Below are 26,735 nucleotides of genomic sequence, written 5' to 3'. Positions count from 1 at the left end.
GTGGGATGGTTCCCATAACTGGAATACCACCATTGAGGGCTATCAGCTCTTTAGAAGAGAGAGGCTAGGTAGGAAGGGTGGGGGAGTAGCCCTCTATGTCAAAGAGTGGATAGACTGTGAGGAGCTTCCTCTGAGAAACAGTCATGATCAGGTTGAGAGCCTGTGGGTTAGAATTAGGAATGGGTCTAACAAAGGCCAGCTGGTGATAGGAGTATACTATAGGCCACCTGATCAAGGGGAGACTGTTGACGAGGCTTTCTTTCTTCAGATGCGGGAGGCTTCGTGCTCACGGGCTCTTGTCCTGATGGGGGACTTCAACCATCCGGATATCTCCTGGATAGATCACATGGCGAGTTGCAAGAGGTCAGGAGGCTCCTGGAATGTGTTGATGATAACTTTCTGGTCCAGGTGTTGGACAGACCGACCAGAGGTGAAGCGCTGCTGGACCTGCTGCTCACCAATGTGGAGGAAATAATTAATGGTGTTAAGGTTGGAGGCAGCCTGGGTTGCAATGACCACGCTCTGGTTGAGTTTGTGATCTCGAGAACTGTGGGCCTGGTGAAGAGTGGCATCAGGACCCTGAACTTTGGGAGAGCAAACTTTAAGCTGTTCAATAGACTGTTGGCCGAGATCCCCTGGGATGCTCTCTTTAAAAACAAAAATGCTGAAGAGAGCTGGTTACTCTTCAAGGACGCCTTCCTAAGAGCGCAAGAACTCTCTGTCCCACTGAACAAGAAAGCGGGCAGAGGAGGGAGGATGCCGGCATGGCTCAGTAAGGACCTGCTGAGGGAGCTGAGGGCGAAGAAAGGTGTGTACAAACTCTGGAAACAAGGGCGTGCCACCTGGGAAGAATACAGGGATGTTGTCCGGACTTGCAGATGTGGGATCAGGAAAGCCAAGGCGCAGGTGGAACTGAACTTGGCGAGGGACATGAAAAACAACAGGAAGACTTTCTATAGGTACATTAGCCAGAAGAGACAGGCCAAAGCGAGTGTACCTCCTTTGGTAAATGTAAAAGGAGAACTGGTTTCAACGGGCGAAGAGAAGGCCGAGGTACTGAATGAGTTCTTTGCCTCGGTCTTCACTTGCAGCCAGGACTCCAGTACTCCTTCCGTCCCTGAGCCCTGCATCCCTACACCTCTGGGTGGGGACTGGGGTGGTAAATCCCCCCCTGCTGTGAGGGCAGAGCAGGTCCGAGACCGCCTCATGAGATTGAATGTGTACAAGTCTATGGGGCCGGATGGCGTGCATCCCAGGGTTCTGAAGGAGCTGGCTGAGGTGGTTGCCGAGCCGCTCTCCATCATATTTGAGAAGTCGTGGCTGTCAGGTGTGGTCCCGGATGACTGGAGGAAGGGTCACGTCACTCCCATTTACAAGAAAGGGAGCAAGGAGGACCCCGGGAACTACAGGCCGGTGAGTCTCACCTCTGTGCCTGGGAAGATGATGGAACAGATCATCCTAGATGACATGCTTGATCACATGAGGAAAGGGCGTGTGATCCGAGACAGCCAGCACGGCTTCACCAGAGGAAGGTCATGCTTGACCAACCTGGTGGCCTTTTATGATGGAGTGACGGCATCGGTGGACAAGGGAAAGGCGACCGATGTCATTTACCTGGACTTGAGCAAGGCCTTTGACATGGTCCCCCACCACATCCTTCTCTCCAAACTGGAGGGATGTGGATTTGATGGGTGGACCACTCGATGGATAAGAAACTGGTTGAAAGGCCGCAGACAGAGGGTGGTCATCAATGGCTCCATGTCCAGGTGGAGGCCAGTAACGAGCGGCGTCCCCCAGGTATCTGTCTTGGGACCGGTGCTCTTTAACATCTTTATCAATGACATCGATGACGGAATCGAGTGCACCCTCAGCAAGTTTGCTGACAACACCAAGCTGAGTGGTGTGGTTGACACGGTTGAAGGACGGGATGCCATTCAGAGGGACCTCGAGAGGCTAGAAAGGTGGGCCCGGGTGAACCTGATGAGGTTCAACTCGGCAAAGTGCAGAGTTTTGCACTTGGGCCGGAGGAATCCCAAGCATCCCTACAGATTGGAAGGAGAGGTCCTTGAGAGCAGCCCCGTGGAGAAGGACCTGGGGGTCTTGATAGATGACAAACTTAACATGAGCCAGCAGTGTGCCCTTGCGGCTCGGAAGGCAAATGGGATCTTGGGCTCCATCAGAAGAGGGGTGGCCAGCAGGGACAGAGAGGTGATTGCTCCCCTCTACTCTGCTCTTGTGAGGCCCCATCTGGAATACTGCGTCCAGGTCTGGAGCCCCCAGTACAAGAAAGACAGGGAGCTGTTGGAGAGGGTCCAGAGGAGGGCCACGAAGATGATCAGGGGACTGGAGCACCTCCCCTACGAGGACAGGCTGAAAGAGCTGGGCTTGTTCAGCCTGGAGAAAAGAAGGCTGCGGGGTGACCTCATTGCAGCCTTTCAGTACCTAAAGGGAGCCTACAAAGAGGAGGGGAATCAACTCTTTGAAAGGGTGAGTGACAGCAGGACAAGGGGAAATGGTTTTAAGCTGAGGGAAGGGAGATTTAGGTTGGACGTCAGGGGGAAATTCTTTACGGAGAGAGTGGTGAGGTACTGGAACAGGCTGCCCAGAGAGGTTGTGGATGCCCCGTCCCTGGAGGTGTTCAAAGCCAGATTGGATGGGGCCCTGGGCAGTCTGGTCTAGCATTAGGTGGAATGGTTGGTGGCCCTGCGTGTGGCAGGGGGGTTGGAGATTCATGATCCTTGAGGTCCCTTCCAACCCTGGCAATTCTGTGATTCTGTGAAATCGCTAAATGGTGCTGCAAAAGAAGGCTGCAACAAGGGGCACAGCAATGGAGGGGTTGTGCACGAAGGAAGCAAAGCCTCATGCAAACTGGAGGGCTGCGGGGGGTGGCACGCTACTGGGGCCAAAGCAATGGGGGGGCGGGGTGGGGAAGGGGAAGCAGGAATGGGATCTGGTGGGGGGAGGAGGAGGAAAGCCATGTGGCTGAAGTGTGCAAGATGGGATGGTGCGTTTGCATGGCAGGTGGAAGGGTGGTGGGCTGCACTCGTGTGTGTGTGGCACAGGGGGTGGAGCAGAGTGCAGTGGCCAAGTCCTCCCTAGGCAACGTCAGGTGTCAGCAACAGCAGGAGAACCTCCAAGTTCCACTGCCTCCAAGAAGAACAATGCCAGGATGGCAGCTTGGAGGTCCGAAGCTGCATAGTTTCTACTCTGGACCAGCAGTAGTGCAGCAGCTCATGGAATGCCACTGGACAAATCAGGCCGTGCGCTCTTTGTCAATCTCTAATTGTGACTATTTTTTATTGACTACAACCAAACATGGAGTGCCAAGTTGGGTGGCACTCAGAACGCTGCCCTGTAACTCTGCGTGCTGCAGCCGCTGCCTTCTGATGCTCTTCCTCTCAGTCCTTCAGCTGCAGCTTCTGCATCATCTCCACAAGGGTGTTCATTGCGGATGACTGGAAAGAAATAAGGCAAGTATAGAGATAGGACAGAAACAATCTAGGGCGATCTCATTAAGAAAGTCTGATCAGTAAACCTTCCAGAACGGCCCCATGCAGCACAGCACGTTCCTGCCATTCAGGTCACTGACATTCCTTCCCATAACACGCTGCCTATGGTAAGATTCATGCTCTGCTGGGGGAACGAGGTCCCAAAGGTCGCAGTGCCCGACATGGCAAGGCTCTTTATCACAGAAAAACCCTCCAGCCGTTACCAACAGTGTCCTTCTCAAGCCAGAGGAAGGCATCCAAGCTCCCCTAGGCAGCTGTCACTGACAGTGTGATTTCCTTAAACATACAGCTGGGTGTTTTTCTATTACATTGCTTGCCTTGGGATTCTGCAGTATCTTTCATGTCTGACAGGCAGAGGCACTGAGAACAACAAGAGCCGTGTCTGTGCTCACCAAGGACTCACCTCTGCACGTGCAGCGGCAGCTCTCAGAGAAGCCTTCTTCAATTCCACTCTTCTCTCTTTTCGTTGTCTTCTTGCTATAAAGCAAGAATAAAACTGAATTCGTTCTGTCAGCAGCAAAACTGCAGAAACATGGGTACCATAAAAACAGATGGCAGAAAAAAGACAAAGGAAATTGGAAGCCTCTCAGTGAATGACATTTCCAGTGGAAAGGTGCAGAAGACTACCATGGAGTTAATGGAGTCGGGGTTACATACTGTGGCACCTCACTGCCTTTGGACTTTGTAGGCTTCAACTCTTTTCCCCTCTGCAGAGAAGGAAAAAGCAAAGCAAACCCTATGCAACTTCAGTGTGCTTGATAAGGGCAGCACCTACCCTACAGGGTGGGTACCACAGCACCTTCTTACCTCTTAGCTTGGAGCTCCGTGCTGCAGCAGGCCCAGGCTGTGCTGCTGGAGCCGGCACGCTGTCTCCGCTCTGACCCCTCGCTCTTTTGGTAGCAGGCAACTGCGCTGCTGTTTGCTGCTCTTCTTCCAAGCCCTTGCGTTTACATCCAGCCAGGGACTTGGAGACAGAGCGGGGGCACGCTGCAGGGGAAGGTCTTCTCCCTGAGCTGGGACCTGCTGTTGTAGGAAGCCCTCCAGCCTGGAGATGAGCTCTCTCAGAAAGGACTTCCTGCACCGCTTTCGTGTAGATCTTTCCATTGGGCTCAGCACCTATCTCTGGCAAGAAAGAAGAAGCAAGAAGATATAACAAGAGTCCAATACTACTTTCGGTCTGCAAAATGGGTCACATCTCATCTGCAGTGTTCACAGTCACGGATCTTAGGATCGTGGATGAACTGTGGGTTTGTATTTCAAATCAGCACAGGAAAGGTAACTATAAGTCCCGGGGATTAAGACCCCAAGCAACACGCAGTGAGAACAGTCCCAGGAAGAACAGACAGAAAGCCTAGTTAGAAAGACAGTGCACCAAACCCAGATGCCTGTTGTGCGTCTGTACCTCTCTTGGGTGCCATGTCATGGTCTGTAGCTTCCCCCTGCCTTTCTGCAAGGCTGCGCTTCAGAGGAAGGCCACTGGCATCAGCTTCTGACAGAAAGGAAACAAGAAAGACATGAAGAACATCTCTTTGGAGGAAGACTTTAGCACAGTCAGACACAAATTTCTGGTCTTCAAGCATAGTTTCTTCCATTTGCCTTTCTGCTGATTCAACACTGTGCCATTTCTGCAGTCAACACAGATCTGCAGTGTCCTTTCCTCTCCATCACACACAGCCCTGCATGCAGCCCTATTTAGAGGCAGGTACCCACACCACAGCTCACAAGAGCTGCTTACCTGCGGAGGCTTTCCGCTTCCCCCCTTGCCCAGCACCATTCCACAGACGCGCAGGCTCCGTCCCTACAACAAAATACAATTTGCTGATTTAACAGAAACCAGTAGCCTGTAGAAGTATTGTCCTGTCAGACCAAATCCATCCCCAAAACAACAAAAAACCAAAAGTCTCATTCTTGCTCAGATGACAGCAGAAGAACCCCAGCCTCCCTGACAGCTCTACATTTGACAGAGCAGAGGTGCATCACCAAACAAAACACTATCAGGTGCAAAAGTTGAGACACATTTTGTGGCTCTAAAAGGAATTCACTCGACTCTAAGCATTTATATGCAGACTTCTGCCTCACTGCTGCCACCAACTGCCGCTGTCGGTCTCTCCAACACTTCCACAGTGGCTTATTTGACATCCCCTGCAGCACTGCACCCACTCAGAAGTAATACTCAAAATTCATTCCTCCATCCTTCATAACAGAGGCCTCAAGAAACTCACTTTTGCGTGGCAGTAAGGACGCTCTGTTCCCATCGCGTCCCTCTGCGCGCTGCAAGATGCGGTTGGATCTCCGGCAGCCTGCTGGCTGCTGCTCCCAAACACGGGGAAGCGCGCTGCGCTGCTTCTGGGGAGAGAAAGGAAGAAACGTCAGTGGGAACGGGCAGCCAAGGTTTGCAGAGAGGTTCCAGATTGTGCCAGAGATAGATTATCAGAGTACTGAGAGATTAATTATCACTAAGGGAAAATACAGCCTAAGCCATGTCCACGTCATTAGCCCAGACTGTCAGCAGGGAGCGCAAAATCCAAGTGGTTTTTGAGGTGACAAAGGACCAGTAGGGCTCCTCCTGCTCCACCCCTTCCCTTAAACATGGGAAAAAGAAAGAAACATCAAGCAAAGGAAACCCAGCCGTACCTTTCCTCTCACAGAGCAGGAATTAGAACCACGGTCATCTCCTTGCTGAGCCATGATGGCTGAAGTGTCAGAGGAAGACTTGCAAGGTCTGAGGGTTCTCTCCACAGGAACCTCCTTCGCTCTTAGAAGGAGCTGGCTTCACTCGTTCTTCAACTGCCTTGATCTCCGAGTTCTCCTTTTGGACAGGAACCCTTACAGAAAGTATCAGCAAGTGAAAAATCATGAGGAAGAAGCATTTTCCCAGCTTTCTTCTGCTACGCAATGTAGTCTCTTGAGGAGGGCAATGCATGGACCTCAGCTGTCTGCAAGAATTGCCCATCACTAGCTGCAGCTTGTGTCTGACTGCCATGGCTTCTGTCAGCAAGTGCCCCCAGGTCCCCTTTTCCCCCACAGGTGTGCTGACCGTCCATGTGCCCAGCTGAGCACCCGGCTCTCTGCCGTGACTTCAGCGCGGTTTGCTGAAACACCTGCTGGGTATGGCACACCAAGCAATCCATGGAGCAGTGAGACACAAGTTGCACTCTATGAAGTCTGCACTCTGCTTCCTTTTTTAGGTCTGACATGAAGGTGGGGGCCTGGCAGCAATTTTCCAGGGGAGGAATGACATTTCGTCATCCTCACCGAAACATGGGATGGAATCTCAAGAAGAACATGTTTCCTCTGGAAACAGCCATTCAGAAGGGCAGCGCTGGAGCTGAGAACTCCTCCCCAGCCCAGCTTTTCTGCTGAGACACCACTAGCAACCACCCAGCACCAAACCCAGCTCACCTGGTCAGCCTGCTCAGTCTGTGCTGCGCCCAGCTCACACACACCGCAGTGGTGCTTCCAATGGGCTCTCACAGGGTGATCTCTCTCAAGAAAAGCACAGAGCTCAGTCTCCGTGTGCAGCACGCTCACGAGAGCACCAGCTCTGCTCACCAGCTGTGGCACAAACGCTCCCACCCCAGCACCAATTGTGACCTCAGAGAGTGCCTGCATCACTTCTGTGCTTTCATCATAAGCAAAGGGAGTGGTCACCTCCTAGATCCAAATTTTAGGAAATCAACACCAGGGTCACCCAGTGGGGTGAATGGGGTTAACTGAATGGGGGTTAATTGAAGTAAAGCAACAGAGAAGTGAACATGACTCTTATGCAGCCCAATAAAAACTCAATATGGCCTCGTTGTGGTCAGTAGAGTCCCAGAGGAACTAGTAGGAACTGGGAGGAGTGCACACCAGTATAGACCAGAAAAGTCCAGTATGGCTAAGTAAAAACCAGTAAGGACCAGTATGGCCTCAGAGTGGTCAATGGAGTCCTATAGGAATCAGTAGAAACCAATAGGAAGGCACATCTGTGTGCCCTGGGGCCGGAACTGGCCTGTGCCTCTGGCTTTGGGCCCCAGGGCTGGTGCCGGCCTCTCGGGCTGCAGATGTGGCTTTAGGCCCTTGGCCTGGTTCCGGCCTCTCGGGCTGTGGCTGCACCTTCAGGCCCCGGGGCCGGCGTAGGCCTTTGTGGCTGTGGTTTAGACCCGAAGCTGGTGCTGGCCTCTTGTGCCTGGCTTTAGGCCCTGGAGCCGGTGTCAGCCTTTCAGGCTGTGGATTGAAGTCCTGGGGACAGTGCCGGCTTCTCCAGCTTCGGCTTTAGGCCACAGCAGTGGTGCCAGCCTCTCTGGCTGTGGTTGTGGCTTTAGGACCTGGGGCCAGTGCAGGCCTCTCCAGCTGTGGCTTTGTCTTTAGGCCCTTGGCCTGGTTCCGGCTTCTCTGGCTGTGCTTCAGGCGCAGGGGCTGGTGCCGACCTTTCAGGATTTGGCTTTAGGCTCCACAGCTGGTGCCAGCCTGTTCGGCTGTAGATGTGGCTTTAAGCCCCATCTGGTCTGGTGCTGGCCTCTGTGGCTATAACTGTGGCATTATGGCCCAGGGCTGGTGCTGGGCTCTCTGGCTGGAGCTTCAGACTTCAGGGCCAGCGCAGACCTCTCTGGCTGTGGCTTTATACCCCAGGACTTGTGCCAGCCTCTCTGGCTGGGGCTGTGGCTTTATGCCCCAGAGTTGGTGCTGGCCACTCTGGCTGTGGCTTCAGGTCCTGTGGCCACTGCCAGTCTCTCTGGCTCTGTTTTTAGGCCTCAGGGCCAGTCCTGGCTTCTCTAGCAGCATCTTTAGGCCCCAGGACGTGTGTCAGCCTCTCTAACTGGACTGTGGCTTTAAGCATTTGGACTGGAAAGCACTCCATGGCCAGGCGCTGCTCAAATACTGGGCCTCCATTTCCTCCTGGGCATCCACACGTGCTCTGAGTCTCCTGCAGCTTTCTGCAGGGTTTGTAGCTTCCTGCTGAGGAGCTCCTCGTGTTCTTCTGCAACTGCCCCCCAACATCACTACTGCCTCCCCTGGTACCGTACTGGGAGATGCTTCAGAGTCCATTAGCCTGCACTTCCTTCCTCCCATCAGCAGCTGCTCCTACACAAACCTTCATTCACACTGGGATGCCGTCCACTTCTAGCACCAGCTGACCTGCAAGACAGAGGATTAGCACAAACGCAGAAGCCCAAGGCTGTGCCACCACCATGTGCTGCAGCCTTGGGAAGTCAGCTACAACTGCAAACTTTGTTAAAATTAAAACAGGCACCGTAAATTAAGTATGACTTCTGAACTGAAGTAATTGCCACAATCAGAAATAAATACTGAAATCGCTTACTTAACTGTAGGTGGTTACTTTTGAATTCTTTTGTTTTTGGGAAAATATGAACTTGGAATTGAAGGATACAAGAAAAATGAGGAGCACTTGGCAACTCAGGCAAACTGAGCAGTGCAGGGAAGATTGTTGCATTTCTTCTTCTCCTGGCCCAGAAATGAATTTTCCTAGCTTAAAATGAAAAGAGAAGAAGAGCCTGACATAGAGTAGACACAATACAGTCTCACATCACAGGTAGAAACTGGAGAGCTCTTGTGGCACAAAGCTCAGGACTGTAGAAATTAAGGTTGCCTCTAAGCTTTAAAAGAAGATGAAAGACAAGGTTAAATGCAAAACATTAGCAATTCCTGCAGAGCACATCACACAGCTGTAGGCACCACCTGAGAGGTAACAGTCAGGTGAGAAAGGAAAACCTTACTATGTGAACACAGGGACAAGCTACTCTCTTCTTCTGGGCCTTTGTTCCCAGTGAGGATTTCCCTCAAGAGCGCTGCTCAAGCTGCTGCTGTCTCCAGCTGTTGGTCACTTCTACCTGCTGGACGCTGTGCCCACAGGTCATTCTGCTTTGGGCAAAGCCTGCTGGCTTAACTCCAAACCAAGGTCACAGGCCACGTTAATCCAGCTGGTTTATCTGAAAGGGCTCAGAAGCCATGCATGGGATCCTTTCTGCTGGTGGTTCTTTCCAGGCAAGAACCTCCGCTCTCAGATCAACAGCCAAGAGCTGGAAGGCAGAAAAAGCTTTCCAATCCCCATGGATGTGGCTTCTGCAAAGACAACAGCTGCCTACTCTTCAGCAGGGTGATGCCCACCCAGCAAAGCACTCAGCCAGCAGATGCCTTTCCTTACACTGACAGAACTGTCCCACATTTGTGCAGTCCTTGGTATTGCATTTCCAATCCAAGTTCACATATACCTCAACCATTCCTGCTGTGTTAGTTTACTTGGATCCCCAGTTGGGGCTGTAGCTCAAGAGGTCAACGCAACAGAAATAACACAACATGCAACTGGAAAACACATCTCAAAGCCGAGAAGAGCCAACTCTCTGACCTTGGGCACAACTGGGCACCAAGAGCCAGGCCTTGCAAACTTGGCTGATCTGAGCATGCGGGAGGGGGCTGGCAATCAGACCAGGAGTCTCCATTTCAATTGCAGTTCCATGTAGAGAAGAACACCAAACAGTAACAGGTGTGAATGAATTCATTCAAAAGCTGCACAATGAGTTTGTTCTTTATTAAAAAAAGCATGCATTCCAAGTCAAAAAGTAACCGCGGGAGTTGATATCAATGGAAGCTGTTCTTATTCCTACACCTCATCCTCTTACCACAACTTTCCTTGCCTCATCCCTTACCCCAGCTCCTGGAAAATGCCCACAGACTTAAAGTCAACTCTCAAATCCATAGGACTCCTTTCACATTACTCCATTAATAAAAGATTGCAGACTTGTTTCATGCACTCAAACTGATCGAGCAGCGGTATCACCATCACTCGTAACACACGGAAGCATCCAAACCCTGAGGATTTTTTTCCCCTCCACCACCAGGTTCTTCTTAGCACACAAGACTTCTCTTGCTCCTATCAAAACAACAGCCAGCAGTACAAAGCAAGCAGCCACCGAGGACTTTAAAAACAAAGCCTGATCCACATAGCATATCTGAACCTCACAAGAGGCCGACTGTAGGCAGACCTGGAGGGGTGACAAAGGACAGCAAGAGGCTCAGTGACAGCATGGTGACAACGCAGGGCTTGCGGGGCCGGATGACAGTCGAGTCCCACCCTCTGTGTGGTGCTCAGTGTACAGGGAATAGTGTCATCCAAGACATGGTGACACACAAGTGATGGTGACACCAGATGACGATAACAACAGTGACAGCCAGGGATGGGGACACTGCGTCATGGCTGTTCCACATCGAGGTCACCTTGTGTCATGGTGTCACCTGAAGACAGTGACACTCAGTGACACCCAATGGCATCCAGTGAAGGTGACACCCAATGATAGTACCACCAATGATGATACCACCAACCCCATGTCACACCCCATGTGTCCCCCCACTGTCCCCAGCTCCCTCCCTGTAATCCTCCTCGTCACCTCTTCAATGAGGATGTCACCATGCTGCAGTTGTGCCACCAAGGCAGGGGGGACAGCTTCGGACAGTCATGGACAGCCAGGGTGACAGCGTCACCAGGCTCCAGGAGCTGTAGGACGCTGATGGGGCTCTCGAGGTAGACGGGTTGGTATGGCCCCAGGTTCCACGGTTACAGTGACAGTGAGAACTTCGGGGACAGGTGGTTGTCCCGGTGCCGACACTGCTGACGGTTGTCCTGGTGTCACCTGGTGGCCTGTGGGGAGTTGTTTCTGTGGAGCTTTGCACGGAGATTTAGCGAGAACCATCCATTTCTGAAAGGAAGTGGCGAAAAAAATACAACAAAATTGACATAGTATTTATTTTAATGGAAACAGATATTTTTGGGGACGATCCCATGGGGACAAAGCAGCATAAGAACGTGTCACTATGTGAGGTTGTCCTCAAAATCCCCATTCGAGAACTCTGGAACACTCCAGGAAACCCTGGGCACCCTCTGGTCACCCCAACAAACCCTCTGGGACATCTCTAGACCCTTCTGGATGAGTCCAGGATCCACTAGACACCCCAAGACACTTCAGGAACATTTCCAGACCCTTCCAGAAGACTACAGGACCATCTGAACCCACCGGAGGATGCCCCCAAAGCGTGTTCCAAGAAGGGCAACACAGCTGGTGAGGGGTCTGGAGCACAGGCCTGATGGGTGGGGGCTGAAGGAGCTGGGAGTGTTCATTGTGGAGAAGAGGAGGCTCAGGGCAGACCATATTGCTCTCTATAACTACCTGAAGGGAGGCTGTAGTGAGCTGGGCTTCGGCCTCTTCTCTCGTGTAACTGGTGACAGAACTAGAGGGAATGCTTCAAGCTGCACCAGGGGAGATTTAGGCTGGACGTTAGGAAATACTACTTCTCTCAAAGAGTGGTCAGGCAGTGGAATGGGCTGCCCAGGGAGGTGGTAGAGTCACCAACCCTGGAGTTGTTCAAGGAACATTCGGATTTTGTGTTGAGGGATATGGTTTAGTGAGAACTATTGGTGATAGGTGGATGATTGGACTGGATGATCTTGTAGGTCTTCTCTAACCTTGGTTTTTCTGTGATCTTCTGTGATCTTCCCAGTCCCCAGTCCTGCCCTGTGCTGGTGTTCTGCAACAAACAGCAATCCAACACACTGTGTCCCTGTAGAATCACAGAATCGTTCACGTTGGAAAAGACCTTCAAGAGCATCGAGTCCAACCACAACCTGAAGTACCCCAACTCTAACAACCCTCCTCTAAATCATGTCCCGGAGCACCACATCCAAACGGTTTTTAAACACGTTTGGGGATGGTGACTCAACCACCTCCCTGGGCAGCCCACTTGGAGTCTGCAGCGAAGAGCCTCAGGAGAGACCCGAAGCTGACTCCTGGGATTCTGGAGTCGAGTGTACAGGGGGTCCGAAAAGTGCTACACTCCAACTGAGAAGGAGATCTTAGCTGCGTATGAGGGAGTTCAGGCTGCTTCTGAAGTAATCAGTACTGAACCACAGCTCCTTTGGCACCTTGACTGCCAGTGTTGAACTGGATGTTCAAGGGAAAGCTTCCCTCCATCCATCATGATATTGATGCCACTTGGAGTAAGCTGACTGCGCTGATTACACAATGAGCGCAGATGGGGAACCACAGCCATCCAGGAATCCTGGAGGTGATCATGGACTGGTCTGAACATAAAAATGTTTGGAACGTCATGAGCAGAAGAAGTATTGTGTGCTAAAGAGGCATCACCATACAATGAAATACCAGAAAATGAAAAGAAATATGCCCTGTTCACTGATGGATCGTGTCATATTGTGGGGAAGCATCACAGATGCTGTGTGGAGCCCCACACGATGAGTTGCAGAGGCCACTGAAGGGAAAGGAGTATCAAGCCAATTTGCAGACGTAAAGGTTGTCCAGCTGGCTATAGATGTTGCTGAACAGGAGAGGTGGCCAATGCCTTATCTTTACACTGACTCATGGATGGTGGCAAATGCTCTATGGGGGTGGTTACAGCAGTGGGAGCACAATAACTGGCAGTGGAGGGGTAAACCTATTTGGGCTGCTGAAATGTGGAAAGATATTGCTGCCCAAATAAAGACTATGGTTGTAAAGGTGCACCATGTAGATGCTCATGTGCCCAAGAGTCGGGCTACTGAAGAACAGCAAAATAACCATTAGGTAGACCAAGCTGCCAAAATTGAGGTGGCTCAAATAGACGTGGACTGGCAGAAAACAAGGGTGAATTATTTCTAGCTCGGTGGGCCCTTGAGACCTCGGGCCATCAAGGGAGAGATGTAACACATAAGTGGGCTAGAGACCGAGGGGTGGACTTAACAATGGATGCTATTGCACGGGCTATTAATGACTGTGACACATGCGCCACTATTAAACAAGCCAAGAGGATAAAACCTCTCTGGGAGGAAGGGCGATAGCAAAAGTATAAATATGGGGAGCTGTGGCAGCTTGATTCTATCACCTTGCCACGATCTCGCAGTGGTAAGTGTTATGTGCTCACCATGGTGGAGGCAACCACTGGGTGGCTTGAAACATATGCAGTACCCCATGCTACCGCCCAAAACACCATATTTGGTGTGGAGAAACAAGTCCTTTGGCGACATGGCACCCCAGAAAGAATTGAGTCAGATAATGGGACTCATTTCAAAAATTCTTTTGGAAATACTTGGGCCAAAGATCATGGCATTGAATGGATTTACCATATTCCCTACCATGCACCAGCCTCTGGTAAAATTGAACGATACAATGGGTTGTTAAAAACTGTGCTGAAAGCAATGGGTGGCGGAACATTTAAGCACTGGGAGAAGCATTTGGCAGAAGCCACCTGATTGGTCAATACCAGAGGATCTATCAGTCGTGATGGTCCTACCCAATCCAGCTCCCTACATTCCGTAGAGGGAGATAAGGTCCCTGTTGTACATGTAAAGAGCATGTTGGGAAAAGCAGTTTGGGTTCTTCCAGCTTCTGGAAAGGGCAAACCTCTCTGCGGTACTGTTTTTGCCCAGGGACCTGAGTCCACTTGGTGGGTAATGCAGAAAAATGGGGATGTTCAATGTGTACCACAAGGAAACTTGATGCTGGGGGAGTGCAGACAGTAATTCTATGTATATGTATATAGACGTGTGCATGTGATGCATTTTTAATCATTTTGTTTGTGTATGTATGTGTATATATATATATATATATATTAAGCATGATGTAATGACGTAGAATAAGGGGTGGAATGTCATGGTTTTATGTTTTTTTTTATTTTCAATATTCCACATCAAAACATCACGTACTGCAATTAAAGTGTTAATGCTCTAATTCTATGTACCTATCCCTATACATTACGGAAGTCATGGGATCTGACCCTTCTGGGTGGGGCGGTCTCTTACTGCCTGGCAGTGGGTGCTGGAGGTGCTTTCCTAGCCGTTCCAAGCTTTTCAGGTTTGACTCGGTCTCAGGAACTCTCTCTCCTATCTTATTTGATTTATTAGTCTCAATTTCAATTAGATTGTATTATATTGTATTATTTTGTATTCCGATATCATAGTTAGTAAAATAAGTTTACCTCCATAGATTGTTGCCGATGTTTTTTTTCCCCCCTTCCTTCCTTCCCATTTTGTGGGGCCAGGCGGGGGGTGGGGAGGGCAGGGGCCTACTGTCCCCCTGTCACGGGCATAAACTGATCTAGTTAACTCTGTGACAGGGGTCTGGAGCACAGGCCTGATGAGGAGTGGCTGAGGGAGCTGGGATTGTTCAGGCTGGAGAAGAGGAGGCTCAGGGCAGACCTTATTGCTCTCTATAACTACCTGAAGGGAGGTTGTAGCGAGCTGGGGGTCGGCCTCTTCTCTCGTGTAACAGTGATAGGACTAGAGGGAATGGCTTCAAGCTGCGCCAGGGAAGATTCAGGTTGGACTTTAGGAAATACTACTTCTCTGAAAGGGTGGTCAGGCACTGGAATGGGCTGCCCAAGGAGGTGGTGGAGTCACCGACCCTGGAGGTGTTCAAGGAGCGTTTGGATGTTGTGTTGAGGGATATGGTTTAGCGAGAACCATTGGTGATAGGTGGATGGTTGGACTGGATGATCTTATATGTCTTTTCCAACCTTAGTGATTCTGTGATTCTGTGATTCTGTGATTCTGTGATTATTGGAACTTGCAACATCTCTCCAATGTCTGATGGACTCTTTGATCAACTCCTTAACTGTGATTCTATCTATGCCTTCCTATCTCTGCCTAACATATTTCTTGCACAAATATTCCCAAGACAAACCTCATTAGGTGCGGCTTGGACAAGGCATGCAGTGGATTACATTGCTCTACAGTTTATTCAATTGCATCATGTTTAAAACTATTGGCAAAAAAAAGAAAAAAAAAAAAAAGAGAAATCTTTCACTGTCTGAGGAAAGCCAGTAGGAGATGGTGCAAACGAGGTTTAGCACTGAGTGGGTGAATGCAGAGGAGAAAAGTGATGTGAGGAAAACTGATGCAAGTTCCATGGGGACAATGGGAATAGAAATGGGGCTGGGTACCTGCAGAGGACATTTGTCCACACAGTGGCGGGGCAAAGCTCGTTAGGGGACATCCTGGATCAATACCATTTACAAAGTGCTGCTGCAACTTCTTGTTTAAACCCAACTATAAATAAATAAATAAATAGTTTTCATAAATGCCCATCATTCTCTTCCTCTTTAAGGTCTTTTCAGATACCTCTCCAATTTGCTGTACAAGTTCTGAACACCTGAAGAAGATGACAGGAAGGCACAAGGCACAGGAAGGCTCTTCAGGTTGTAATGGGTCCCAGGGAGCATTTGCTGCTGAGTCCATCAACCTCCAGTGCACAGAGAAGATTGCATGAAGTGCTCAAGAAGACAAAGTCAGAAGGAACAGTGAAGTTTCTTGGAGTATTAATGGGCCCCACTGAGGGCCATTGACAAGCAAGCTTCCCCAGGGACTTGTTAGAGCAGATAATTGGAAGCCATGATTGCAGGCAGACCAAGGCACTGGGATGGCGGCTGTGATGCTGAGCAAAGCCTCCTTTGTCTTGTGAAGCAGAAAGGCCAAGGCCTGATCCCCAGAGCCTTGGCAGGGAGATCGTGTCCCTCCTGCTGGCTCAGGGCCCTTCCTGGGGCAGTGGGATGGAGGTTTGTCTGATGTCAAATGAAAGACTGTGGGACAGCAGCTGCCAGACTCTGCATGGGGTGCAAGGATGCCGTGAGGCCCAAGTGCCATGTGGGCAGTGTGTCTCATCCCAGGATGTGGGATGTGAGAATGGCCCAGTCTGAACAAGCAGTCAATCTCAATGAAATTCTGAACATCAGCTCTCTCAGTTCTAGTGCCCTCCTTTGGACAGTCTCCTATAGTTTTAAGTCTTTTATGTTCTATGGTGCCCTGAAGTGCACCCAGTGCTCCAGGTGAGGTTGCAGCAGAGTAGAGCAGATGAGGACAATCCCTTCCCTCACCTAGCTGGCAATGCCATGCTCAATGAACCCCAGGGGACAGTTGGCCTTCCTGGCTGCCTGGGCACACTGCTGACTCACGTTCCATTTGATGTTGGCCAGGACCCCCAATCCCTTTCAGTGGCACTGCTCTCCAGTGTCCCATATCCAGTTAATGTGTACGTCCAGGGTTGCCCACACCCAGGTGCAGAATTGGGGACTTGTGCTGGTTATACTTCATGTGCATTTTTTGTTTACCCAGTTCTCTTACTTGTCCACAATGCTTTCAAAGTGTTCTCTACCCTCAGTAGAGGAAACAGCTGTACCCAGCTTGATATCATCAACAAATGTACTCAAAACATCTTCTAGTCCTACATGCAAGTCCTTGATGCAAACATTATAGAGAAGTGGCCCTCAAATGGAGCCCTGGGGAACCCTGCTAGTGAACATCCACCAGCCTGATAGAACCCCATTTAATGTAACCCTTTAGAGCCAGACCCATCGGCCAACTGCTCACACATTAGATTATATTTCTGTCTAGCCCAGTGCAGGAAAAATTGGTCCAGAAGAATTATCTAAGTAACAGTATCAGTAGCTCCAGTGAAATCCTCAATGATAACCTCAACTGGCTTCCCTTGGTCAACTAGAAGTGTGACCTTGTCATAAAAGGACATTAAGTTTAATAAGACCTACCCCTCATGGATGTGTGTTGGCTGTGACCAGTGACAGAATTGTCCTTCAGGTGTTTCTCGGTAACTCCCAGCATCATTTTTTTCCATAATTATGCCAGGTACTTAAGAGAGTCTGCCAGCTTTGTAATTGCCTATGTCCTTTTTCTTGCTCTTGTTTAAAACTGTCTCACAGATTTTCCACCACAGTTTACAAGCACGAGCACATAGCTAGGATCACCCCAGGCACCTTGGTCATCACTGTGTCTGTGTGTGAGCAGTGCAGTCCCTGTTGAATAAAGAGCAAGGATTCAGACGAGGGGCTCACACACAGACACCTCAGTGTGCACATCTGAACTCAGCTAAGGAGACTCCCAGCTCCCATGGTTCTGTGAAGGACAGAATCCCACTTCAGCCCCAGGGTTTCCATCAGCTGATGAGTTGCCTAATTTTAGGCTAAGGATGTGATGGCCTGATAGTAATTGGACAAATTGAAATGGCTTTTAAATTGTGTTAGAAAGAAACTTCTTACACGCAGGCACTGGAAAATGTTGCCCAAAGAGACTGTGGATGATCCATCCCTGCATGCATTCAAGATCAGGATGGATTGGATGCTGGACAGTCTGATCTGGTTGTTGGCAACCCGGTCCATGGCTGGGGGCTTGGAAGTAGGTGATCTTCAAAGTCCCCTCCAGCCAAAGCCTTTCTATGATTCTGTAATCTTATGACTGCATTTACAAGTCATGAATGGAGGATTTCCAGATTTGCCATTTGTTTCTCTCATGATCAAATTTCTTCTTGCAGGAACAACTGTGTTTCTGTAATCCAGTGGATGTGTTGGTTAGTTGAGCTGACTTTGAAGTACGTTCTATAGTGATGACCCTGTTGAGTTGGAGGAGCTCTCAGTTCAGGAGGGCCATGGATATCTCCATGGAGAGAAGGAAATCACATCATCTGCTGCTGAGCTGTGCTGGGCTCCTGGAACAAAGGGAGGTCCTACAAATGGGCAGCACCGCAGAGAGACAACTGTGCCCAGGAGCAGCTCCAGTGCAGCACGCAGCAGGGCTGGGGGCATGATCTGCAGGTGACAGGGACAGAAGAAGGAGACCTTACAGGCTGTGTGACACGTTAGGCTGCAAACTCACTAAAGGAGCATTGCTCACAGCCCTTGACAAGGTAAGACTCTCACTGAAGGTAATGCAGCTGCTTTTCCTGGAGGGATCACTAAATCTGGGACATCCCAGTACAGGTCAGGCTGCATAAACTGTTTCTTGATCATGGAAAAAGACCTGCTCCAGCTGAAAGCTTCTGTGCTGCAGCATCAGAGCACAGCCCTGAGGGCTGCGTGTCCCAGGACGGCTGCAGGCTGTGCAGCCGGGGCTGCAGCCGGGTGCCCAGGGCTGTCCTGCAGAGCAGGTCCCTGCTGTGCCCCAGGGGCTGTGTGCCAGAGCAGGGACTCTGCCGCCTGCCAGGCTCAGCACTCCGCACTCAGCACTCAGCCTGCCTGGGGAGCTGCCCAGGGCACTGTGGGGAGACGTGGGGGGGATGGAGCCCCCCGGCAGGGCAGGGCAGGGCAGGGCAGGGCAGGGGCCTTCTGCTGCCACAGCTGCTGCCTGGGGCAGGGGGATCACAGATAGAGTGCACCACAGGGCACTGCCAGGGACCTTTGTATAAGGATAACAAAAGCGGGAATTTTAGGCCAACTTTTCTCTCTCCTGCTTCTATGGAAGGGTAAATCATTTGTCAATTTTGAGCACATCAACTGATAATCCTGAAGTGCCGACACTTTCCTCATAGGAAACTCCCACCCAGAAACATCTCTGTCCTCATGATCATCATGTCCGATGCATGAATCACCTCCTGTGCAGACAGAGCTCCAGAGAGCAGAGCAGAGCATCTCCCTAGGCACATGTCCATCACCCTCTGCAGTCCACAGGGCCTGAAAGTGACTGCCTCGGACTGTGGGCAACGCAGTCTGTGAGGCTGGGAAGGAGTTAGCTTTGCCTTATTTGAGATGCCATCTCCCTGATGTGTCCTTCATAACTGTGAGCTGGCCTTAAGGATGCAAATCTTTCCTATAGCCTGGAGAGCCAAGACCAGGGGTGAAGCAGAGAAGGGCTATGTGCAAGGAAATGCTGTGTTGTTGATGAAATGACTGGTAGGAATCCTTTGCAAGAGTGTGATGATGAAACCTTGCTCAGATCCCTGGAGAAACGGTGAATATTTGTTATGGGCAGTGCATTCTTGTTCTCTCAGCAGGATCTGGCTTCTTTATATGTAACACAGAAGTGCAATCATCTTCCATCTTCAAAATTTACAAACTCAAAGCAGTTGGAAGCAAGTCCAACCACCTCCCCTTACCCTGCAGTAAGCAGAGGTGAATCCCTTTGCCTCTCAACTTTCACTCACAGCCTTCTATGCTGAGTGCAGCAGAAGTGCTCAGGATTTCTTATTTAGGCAAAAACTCCTTGGGCATCATGAGTACGATGAGTATTCGTATGAAAAAAAAAAACAAAAAACCTAACATTAAAACTTCTATTTGCTTCCCACACATTTCTGGCATAAATTGTGCAGATGCTAAAAAGTACTTCTGCATTAGAAGTGATTTCATCTGACGCATTCTGGAAAGAAAATCTGTCCCCACAACACCACTACATTCCCATGTACCCACAGGGACAAAACTGCTTCCTTCAGAGACAAAGGGCAGAATAACTCCTGGCAAACTCAACCTCATGAAATGTATCTCAAATCACAGAGCTGAATGCACACTTTCCACACAGAAATTCATTGTCACTGAATTTTGTACTTCTTGGACAGATCTCCATGCCCAGAAGTTCCACATGCCCAACAGCAGCTCCATCAGTGAGTTCCTCCTGCTGGTGTTGGCAGACACGCGGCAGCTGCAGCTCCTGCACTTCGGGCTCTTGCTGGGCATCTACCTGGCTGCCCTCCTGGGCAACGGCCTCATCAGCACAGCTGTAGCCTTCGACTCCCATCTGCACACCCCCATGTACTTCTTCCTCCTCAACCTCGCCCTCCTTGACCTGGGCTGCATCTCCACCACTCTCCCCAAAGCCATGGCCAATGCCCTCTGGGGCACTAGGCACATCTCCTATGCTGGATGTGCTACACAGACCTTTCTGTTTGTCTTCCTGATATCGGCAGAGTATTGCATTCTCACCATCATGTCGTATGACCGCTACGTTGCCATCTGCAAGCCCCTGCACTACGGGACCTTGATGGACAGCAGAGCTTGTGCCAGCATGGCAGCAGCTGCCTGGGGCACTGGGGTTCTATACGCTGGGATGCAAACTACAAATACATTTTCACTGCCTCTCTGTCATAAGAATGTTTTGGACCAGTTCTTCTGTGAAATCCCTCAGATCCTCAAGCTTTCCTGCTCACGCTTCTTCCTGAGGAAACTAGGGCTTCTTGTGTTTGGTATTTTTGTGCTATTTTGGTGCTTTCTTTTCATTGTTGTGTCCTATGTGCAGATCTTCCAGGCCGTGCTGAGGATGCCCTCTGAGCAGGGACGGCACAAAGCCTTCTCCACATGCCTCCCTCACCTGGCTGTGGTCTCCCTCTTTGTCAGCACTGCCACATTTGCCTATCTGAAGCCCTCGACTCTATCATCCCCATCCCTGGACCTGGTGGTGTCATTTCTGTACTCAGTGGTGCCTCCAGCAGTGAATCCTCTCATTTACAGCATGAGGAACCAGGTGCTCAAGAATGCAGTGAGGAAAATGATGTCATGGTCACATTTCAGCAGGCATAAACTTCACATCTGTCTCAACAAATGACTACCAGTGTGTCCCATAACACACCTATATTAAGTTTCTTACAGATTATAATACATATTTATGTTAATAGCTTCATTTTTCTTTGCTGTTCATAAATATATGTGTGTGTGTAATTATCATTAATGGTTATCATGTTCCTATACATATGTTTGGCTTCCTTATACTTGTACTGAGGCATCACCCTGCTCTCTTTCTCCTGGAGCCCATAGGAACTCTGGGTCAGTGCTGACATTCTCACAGCCTCTGTGTTCCATCTCCATATCTGCAGGCAAATGAGATGCAAGGACCATGGGGCTGATATAGGTTTGATTAGCAAACGGGATCAAAGTATTAGTAAAAGGATCAATATATTACATTAGCAAATAGAATCAGTGTGTGCTCATATTAAATCTTCCCAGTTTAGTTTTGATTGGTGTGTGAACAGCCCTGTTTTTATCAACAATCCTGTTTCACAGAAGCACTGAAATCACTTTTTTTGCCTCCACCTGGTGCAAGGACTTGTTCTTGAGTTTGGTATGAACTGTTCGCAGTTATACTGCACCAAGACAGAAAGTTGCTGATTGTGGCAAATCTAGCAGTGGAAATTTGCCAAACTGGGGGAAAAGAGCTAAAAGGTGAGCCAAGGTATACTGTGATGAAGAGGAAGATGAGCTAAAGAGGAGGAAGTATGTGTTGTGAGAAGGAAGACATGATATGAGGGGCTGTGTTGGGGGCACATCTCTGTACCACTGCACGAATGCTGCCCCACAAAGTGCCTGCACTGAGCTGCCGGGGGCTACCTGTGGGGCGGTGGGGCCAGGCTGTCCTGCAGAGGGGTAGGCACACGGAGCCTCATGCTGCAGGGCTGGGATCCCAAAATCACCCTAGAACTCAGCACCCAGCTGTGCTGTGCTCACCTTGCCAGGCTCCCAGGTGCCCCCTGTGCTCCTCTGTCACTGTCCCTCCTCAAAAGGATGGGGGAGAAAACACATCTCAACAATTCCTGGTTTGAGGCATAAAAGTGCTGTATTTTTCCCTTGCTTAAAACCCAATGACAATAAGTTGTGAGTGTTAGTAGCTACATATCAAATGCAGGCTTTTTTTTTTTTTTTTTTTTCCCCTTTCTTTTTTTTCCTGCATACTTTGGAACAGGTATTGCATTCAGCGTCCCTTTCACCTTAATATATTATTGGCAACGACACCTAACCCACAACACATTTGACTGATATTCTATTTTATTTTATGGCTTATCTTCCTCTCTGACCGTGAAATACCCCGGGATATGCAGCTCTTCTTCTCTTCTGAGAACCAGGTATCTGTAAAGTTGCCGGTCCAGTGAACTGGAATATTAGCTCTTTAATTACCCGTGCTTTACACGACATTATGATGTATAATACCAATAACAGAAGTATAAAACCGTGAAATGGATGCAGCTAACAGGTTGTGATCAACGGTTCTGGGTCACGGTGGAGGTGGTCACAAGCAGTGTCCCTCAAGGATCCGTCTTGGCACTGCTGCTCTTCATCATCTTCATCAGCAACGTAGATGATGGCATCAAGTGCACCCCCTTCAGGTTTGCCGATGACACCAAGCTGAGCAGTGCAGTTGATCCATTGGAGGGAAGGAAAGCCATCCAGAGGGACCTGGACAGGCTGGAGAAGTGGCCCCATGTGAAACTAATGAGGTTCATCAAGGCCAAGCACAAGGTGATGAACTCGGCCCAGGACAATCCCAGGTGTTTATACAAACTGGGGGAGGATCTCCTTGAGAGCAGCCCTGTGGAGAAGGACTTGGGAGTCCTGGTGGATGAGAAGCTGGACATGAGCCAGCAGTGTGCACTTGCAGCCCGGAAGGCCAACTGTGTGCTGGGCTGCATGAAAAAAGGGGTGGCCAGCAGGGAGAAGGAGGTGATTGTCCCCCTCTACTCGGCTCTTGTGAGGCCCCATCTGCAGTACTGCGTCCAGCCTGGGGCCCCCAGTACAGAAAGGACGTGGAGCTCCAGAGGAGTGGGTCCAGAGGAGGGCCACTAAGGTAATCAGAGTGCTGGGGCATCTCTCCTACGCGGAAAGGTTGAGGGAGCTGGGCTTGTTTAGCTTGAAGAAGAGAAGGCTGCAGGCAGACCTCATTGTGGCCTTTTTCAGTCAGAGGGTGAAGCACAGGGATTGGTTGTCCAAGGAGGCTGTGGATGCCCCATCCCTGGAGGCATTCAAGGCTGGGATGGATGTGACTCTGGACAGCCTGGTCTGGTGGTTGGTGACCCTGCCCGTGGCAGTGGGGTTGAAACTGGATGATCACTGTGGTCCTTTTCAAGCCAGGCCAATCTATGAATCTATGATTCAGTGATAAACTGTGTGTAAACCCGAAGTAAAGTGTGAGTACACTCAGAGTAGTGAGTCAGCAAACCTCAAGTAAGGTCTGAGTAAATCTGAAGTAAAGTGCAAGTAAGCCCAGAGAAAATTTTGTGTAAAGCTGAAGTCAAGTGTGAAGAAACCTGACTAAACTGTTTGTAAACCTGGATACAAGAGTGAGCGATGTCGGAATAGTGTGTGAGTAAACCTGGAGTCATGTGTGAGTAAACCCTGAGTAAAGCACGTGTAAACATGGAGTACAGAGAGAACACCTGGAGTAGAGTGTGAGTAAAAGCAAGAGAAAAGACTGAGTAAACCAGGAGAAGCGTGTGAGCAAACCCAAAGTAAATTGAGAGTAAACCCAGAGTAAAGAGTGAGTAAACCTGGAATAAAGTGTGAGTAAAATCCAGTGTAAGGTGTGGGAACACAGTATGAAGTGTGAGTATAGCCGAAGTTCAGTGTGAGTAAACGTGGAGTAAAGTTAGAATAAGATCCAGTGTAAGGTGTGAGAACACTCTGAGTAGTGTGTGAATACACCTGGAGTATCGTATGAGGAAATCCAAAGAAAAGTGTGAATAAACCTGTAGGAAAAAAAAAAAACAAACAAAACCCTAAAATAAAAACCAGAGAAAAGTAAGAGTAAACCCAGAGTAAAGTGTGAGTTTACACAGAGTAAATTCAGAATAAACCTGGAATAATGTTTGAGTAAACACAGATAAAAGTGTGAGTAAGCCTGAAGAAAAGTTGGAGTAAACCTGAAGTGTGTGTACACTGGGAGTGGAGTGTGTGTGATCCTGAAGTAACTGAGTAAACATGAAATCAAGTGTGAGAAAAACCATATTGTGAATGCACCCAGTGCAGAGTGTGAGAAAACCAGAACTAAAGTGTGAGTAATCACAAAGAAGAATGTGAGTAAATCCAAAGAAAAGCATGAGAAAACTTGGATGAAAGTTTTGGATGAAAACTGGAGTAAATTGTGAGTAAACCCAGAAAAAAAAGTGTGAGTCAAACCAGAAAAACGGTGAGTAAAACCCGAACTAAAATGTAAATATATACTGTGAATGGTTTGAGTAAACCCAGAGTAAAGTGTGAACTTTGCAACACTTGAAGAAAAGTTTGAGTAAGCCTGGAGTAGAGTGTGAGAAAAATGCAATAAAGTGTGAGTAAACCTGCATGAAAGTGTGAGTAGACCAGGAGTGAAGTGCAAGTAAAGCCCGGAGTAAAGAGTCAGTAAAAGTTGTAAATTTGGGGTAAACACTGAGTAAAGTGTGAATAAACCTTAAGTAAAGTGTCAGAAAAAAAAACAGAGTAAAGCGTAAAACCTAGAGTCAAGTCTGCGTAAACCTGAAATAAAGTGTGAGAAAACATAGAGTGTGAGCAAACCCAGTTTAAAGTGTGAGTAAAACCCAAAGTCAGAGAAAACATAGAGTAAAGAGTGAGTAAAATCCAGAGTAGAGAGTGAGTAAAATCTGCAGAAAGGTAAGAGAAAACCCTTTACAAATTGAGAGTAAACCTGAGGTAGTGTGCACAAAAGCCAGAGTGGAAGGTAAGACCCATGTAGAAGTGTCAGTAACCTGCAGTAAAGTGTAAGTAAACTCAGAATAAAGTGTGAGAAAGACCTGGTGTAAAGTGTGATAAAGACCTGTTGGTAAAATCTGGAGAAATTTTGAGTAAATCCAGAGTAAAGTATGAGTAAAATTGAAGAAAAGTTCAAGTAAACCTTGAGTAAAATGTGAATAAAAGATAAAAATGTGTGAATAAAACCGGAGTAAAGTGTGAGTAAACTCGGTGTAAAGTGTGCGGTAACACAAAGTAAAGTGTGAGTAAACATGGTGTAAACTGTGAGTAAAAACCAGAGTAGATATGAGTAAACCTGAGTAGGCTGTGAGTACACCCAGAGTAGAATGTGAATAAAATTCGGTGTAGCGTGTGTGTAGAACCTGGATTAAATTGAGGGAAAACCTAGAGTAAAACGTGAGTAAATCTTGGAGTAAAGTCTAAAAAAAGCCTAGATGTAACTGTATAAAACTGGGAGTAATGAGTGAGGCAAACACAGCAAATTAAGAGAAAACTCGATGTGAATTGAGAATGTGAGAAACACGCTCAGGATAAAAAGTTCTCATCAGGCAAAGATGTTTGGGAAGGGCATTTTATTCATTAATGCAGTGATGGGTGCACACCCCCTATTGACAAGGGAGAAATTGCACAACTACCAGTGTAATTCTTTCTGTTATGTACCAAGGATCTGACACAGGTATAGCCTCTCCTGGCACTCCAGGTATACTCAAACTTTAATTCAAGTTTTCTCACACTTTCACTCCTTTTTTACTCCTTTTTTAGTCCTTTTTTTCTCACTCCTTGTTTATTCTTACTTTTCTCCAGGTTTTACTCACACCATACTCCAGGTGTACTCTCACCTTCGTGTTTTACTTACAATTCACTCCAGGTTTACTCTTACTCACTTACTAGATGTGCCCAGACTTTATTCAGGGTTTTACTTGCAACTTCCTCTGGTTTTTACTCACTTTTTATTCAAGTCTTACTCTCACATTACTCTGGCTTTACTCTTACTTTTCTCCCAGCTTACACTGGGATCACTCACACTTTAACCTGGGATCACTCACTGTTCACTCCAAATTTACTCACACTTTATTTCGGGTTTATTCAGATCTTACTCAGGTTTTACTCACTCTCTATTCCAGTTGTGCTCACAATCTACTCCAGGATTACTCACACTTTTCTTCTGCTAATTTCAGACCTTACTCAGGGTTTACTCACTCTCTACTTTGTGTCTACTCTGGGTTTTACTCATACTTTACTACAGGTAATCTCAAACATTACTCCGGGTTTAACCTTAGTTTTCTCCTGGTTTTACTCACGTTTTACACCGGCTTTACAAACACTTAACACCTGGTTTAACTCTCACTTTACTCCGGGTTTACTCTTACTCTACTCCATGTGGACTCCCCTCTTACTACTGGTTTACTGCAACTGTGCTCAAGGTTTACTCTCACTTTACTCGTGGTTCACTCTTTTCTCTGGTTTTTACTCACACCACTCCTGTTTCACTAACACTTTACAATGGTTTACTCACACTTTTCATCAGGTTTACGCAAACCTTACTCAGAGCTTATTCATTCTCTACATCAGGTGAACTCACAATTTACTCTGTGTCTTCACACAGTTTACCCCACATTTACTATCACCTTACTCTGGGTTTACTTATACTTTACTTTGGGTTGTCTCACACATTTCTCAATCTTTACCCTTACTTTTTCTCCTGGTTTTACTCACACTTTGAACCAGGTTAATGGACACTTTATCTTAGGTTTACCTTCCCTTTACTCCGGGTTTACTCTTACTCTACTCAGGTTGTACTGACACCTTTCTGTTGGTTTTGCTCACCCCTTACTTCTGGTTTTACTTACACTTTACTCTGGATTTTACTCACACTTTACTCAAGTTTTTCTCTCGCTTAACTCGTGGTTTACTATGTCTTTTCTTCAGGTTTCACTTACACTTGACTCCAGGTTCACTCACAAGTAACTCTGGGTTTAATCACACTTTACTTTGGGTTTATTCAGACCTTACTCAGGGTTTACT

General features: G+C 48.5%; 2 protein-coding genes across 6 annotated transcripts; one reads left to right on the top strand and one right to left on the bottom strand.

Moving 5' to 3' along the window:
* Positions 1-3,207: 3,207 nt before the first annotated feature.
* On the bottom strand, positions 3,208-12,234 carry LOC149911863 (zinc finger CCCH domain-containing protein 11A-like). Of its 5 annotated transcripts, XM_090133191.1 has the most exons (10): positions 11,672-12,234; positions 10,895-11,203; positions 7,161-8,627; positions 6,144-6,306; positions 5,732-5,855; positions 5,245-5,307; positions 4,912-4,998; positions 4,317-4,631; positions 3,913-3,986; positions 3,216-3,455 (listed from the first exon to the last, which is right to left on the bottom strand). In XM_090133191.1, the coding sequence occupies exons 4-10, from the start codon at positions 6,195-6,197 to the stop codon at positions 3,399-3,401; spliced, it is 774 nt and encodes a 257-aa protein (XP_089989317.1). In that variant the 5' UTR covers positions 6,198-6,306; positions 7,161-8,627; positions 10,895-11,203; positions 11,672-12,234; the 3' UTR covers positions 3,216-3,398. The 5 variants fall into 5 exon arrangements, 4 of the variants coding, with proteins under 4 accessions (XP_089989318.1, XP_089989317.1, XP_089989315.1 ...); XM_090133189.1 differs by having other exon boundaries at positions 7,161-11,203; XM_090133190.1 differs by lacking the exons at positions 7,161-8,627; positions 10,895-11,203; positions 11,672-12,234 and adding an exon at positions 6,912-7,092 and having other exon boundaries at positions 6,144-6,334.
* A 6,658-nt stretch (positions 12,235-18,892) lies between these two features.
* LOC116237110 (olfactory receptor 14J1-like) lies at positions 18,893-20,805 on the top strand. The gene has a single exon (XM_031606056.2). The coding sequence runs from the start codon at positions 19,738-19,740 to the stop codon at positions 20,803-20,805; it is 1,068 nt and encodes a 355-aa protein (XP_031461916.2). The 5' UTR covers positions 18,893-19,737.
* Positions 20,806-26,735: the final 5,930 nt, after the last annotated feature.

The sequence above is a fragment of the Phasianus colchicus genome, unplaced genomic scaffold, assembly GCF_987193195.1.
Source record: "Phasianus colchicus unplaced genomic scaffold, bPhaCol1.hap1.1 HAP1_SCAFFOLD_54, whole genome shotgun sequence".
NCBI classification, from domain to species: Eukaryota; Metazoa; Chordata; class Aves; order Galliformes; family Phasianidae; genus Phasianus; species Phasianus colchicus.
The sequence above is the reverse complement of the archived record's forward strand: the minus strand, read 5'-3'. Positions and strand labels throughout refer to the sequence as shown.

Bases quoted from the DNA above. Each gene is read 5' to 3' on its own strand.
- LOC149911863 (XM_090133189.1), bottom strand. From the start codon at position 6,197: ATGGCTCAGCAAGGAGATGACCGTGGTTCTAATTCCTGCTCTGTGAGA. The intron at 4,999-5,244 runs GTAAGCAGCTCT...CCTTTCTGTCAG, and splicing joins GAAGCGGAAAGCCTCCGCAG to AAGCTGATGCCAGTGGCCTT. The intron at 3,456-3,912 runs GTGAGTCCTTGG...ATTTCTTTCCAG, and splicing joins CTGCCGCTGCACGTGCAGAG to TCATCCGCAATGAACACCCT.
- LOC116237110 (XM_031606056.2), top strand. From the start codon at position 19,738: ATGAAATGTATCTCAAATCACAGAGCTGAATGCACACTTTCCACACAG.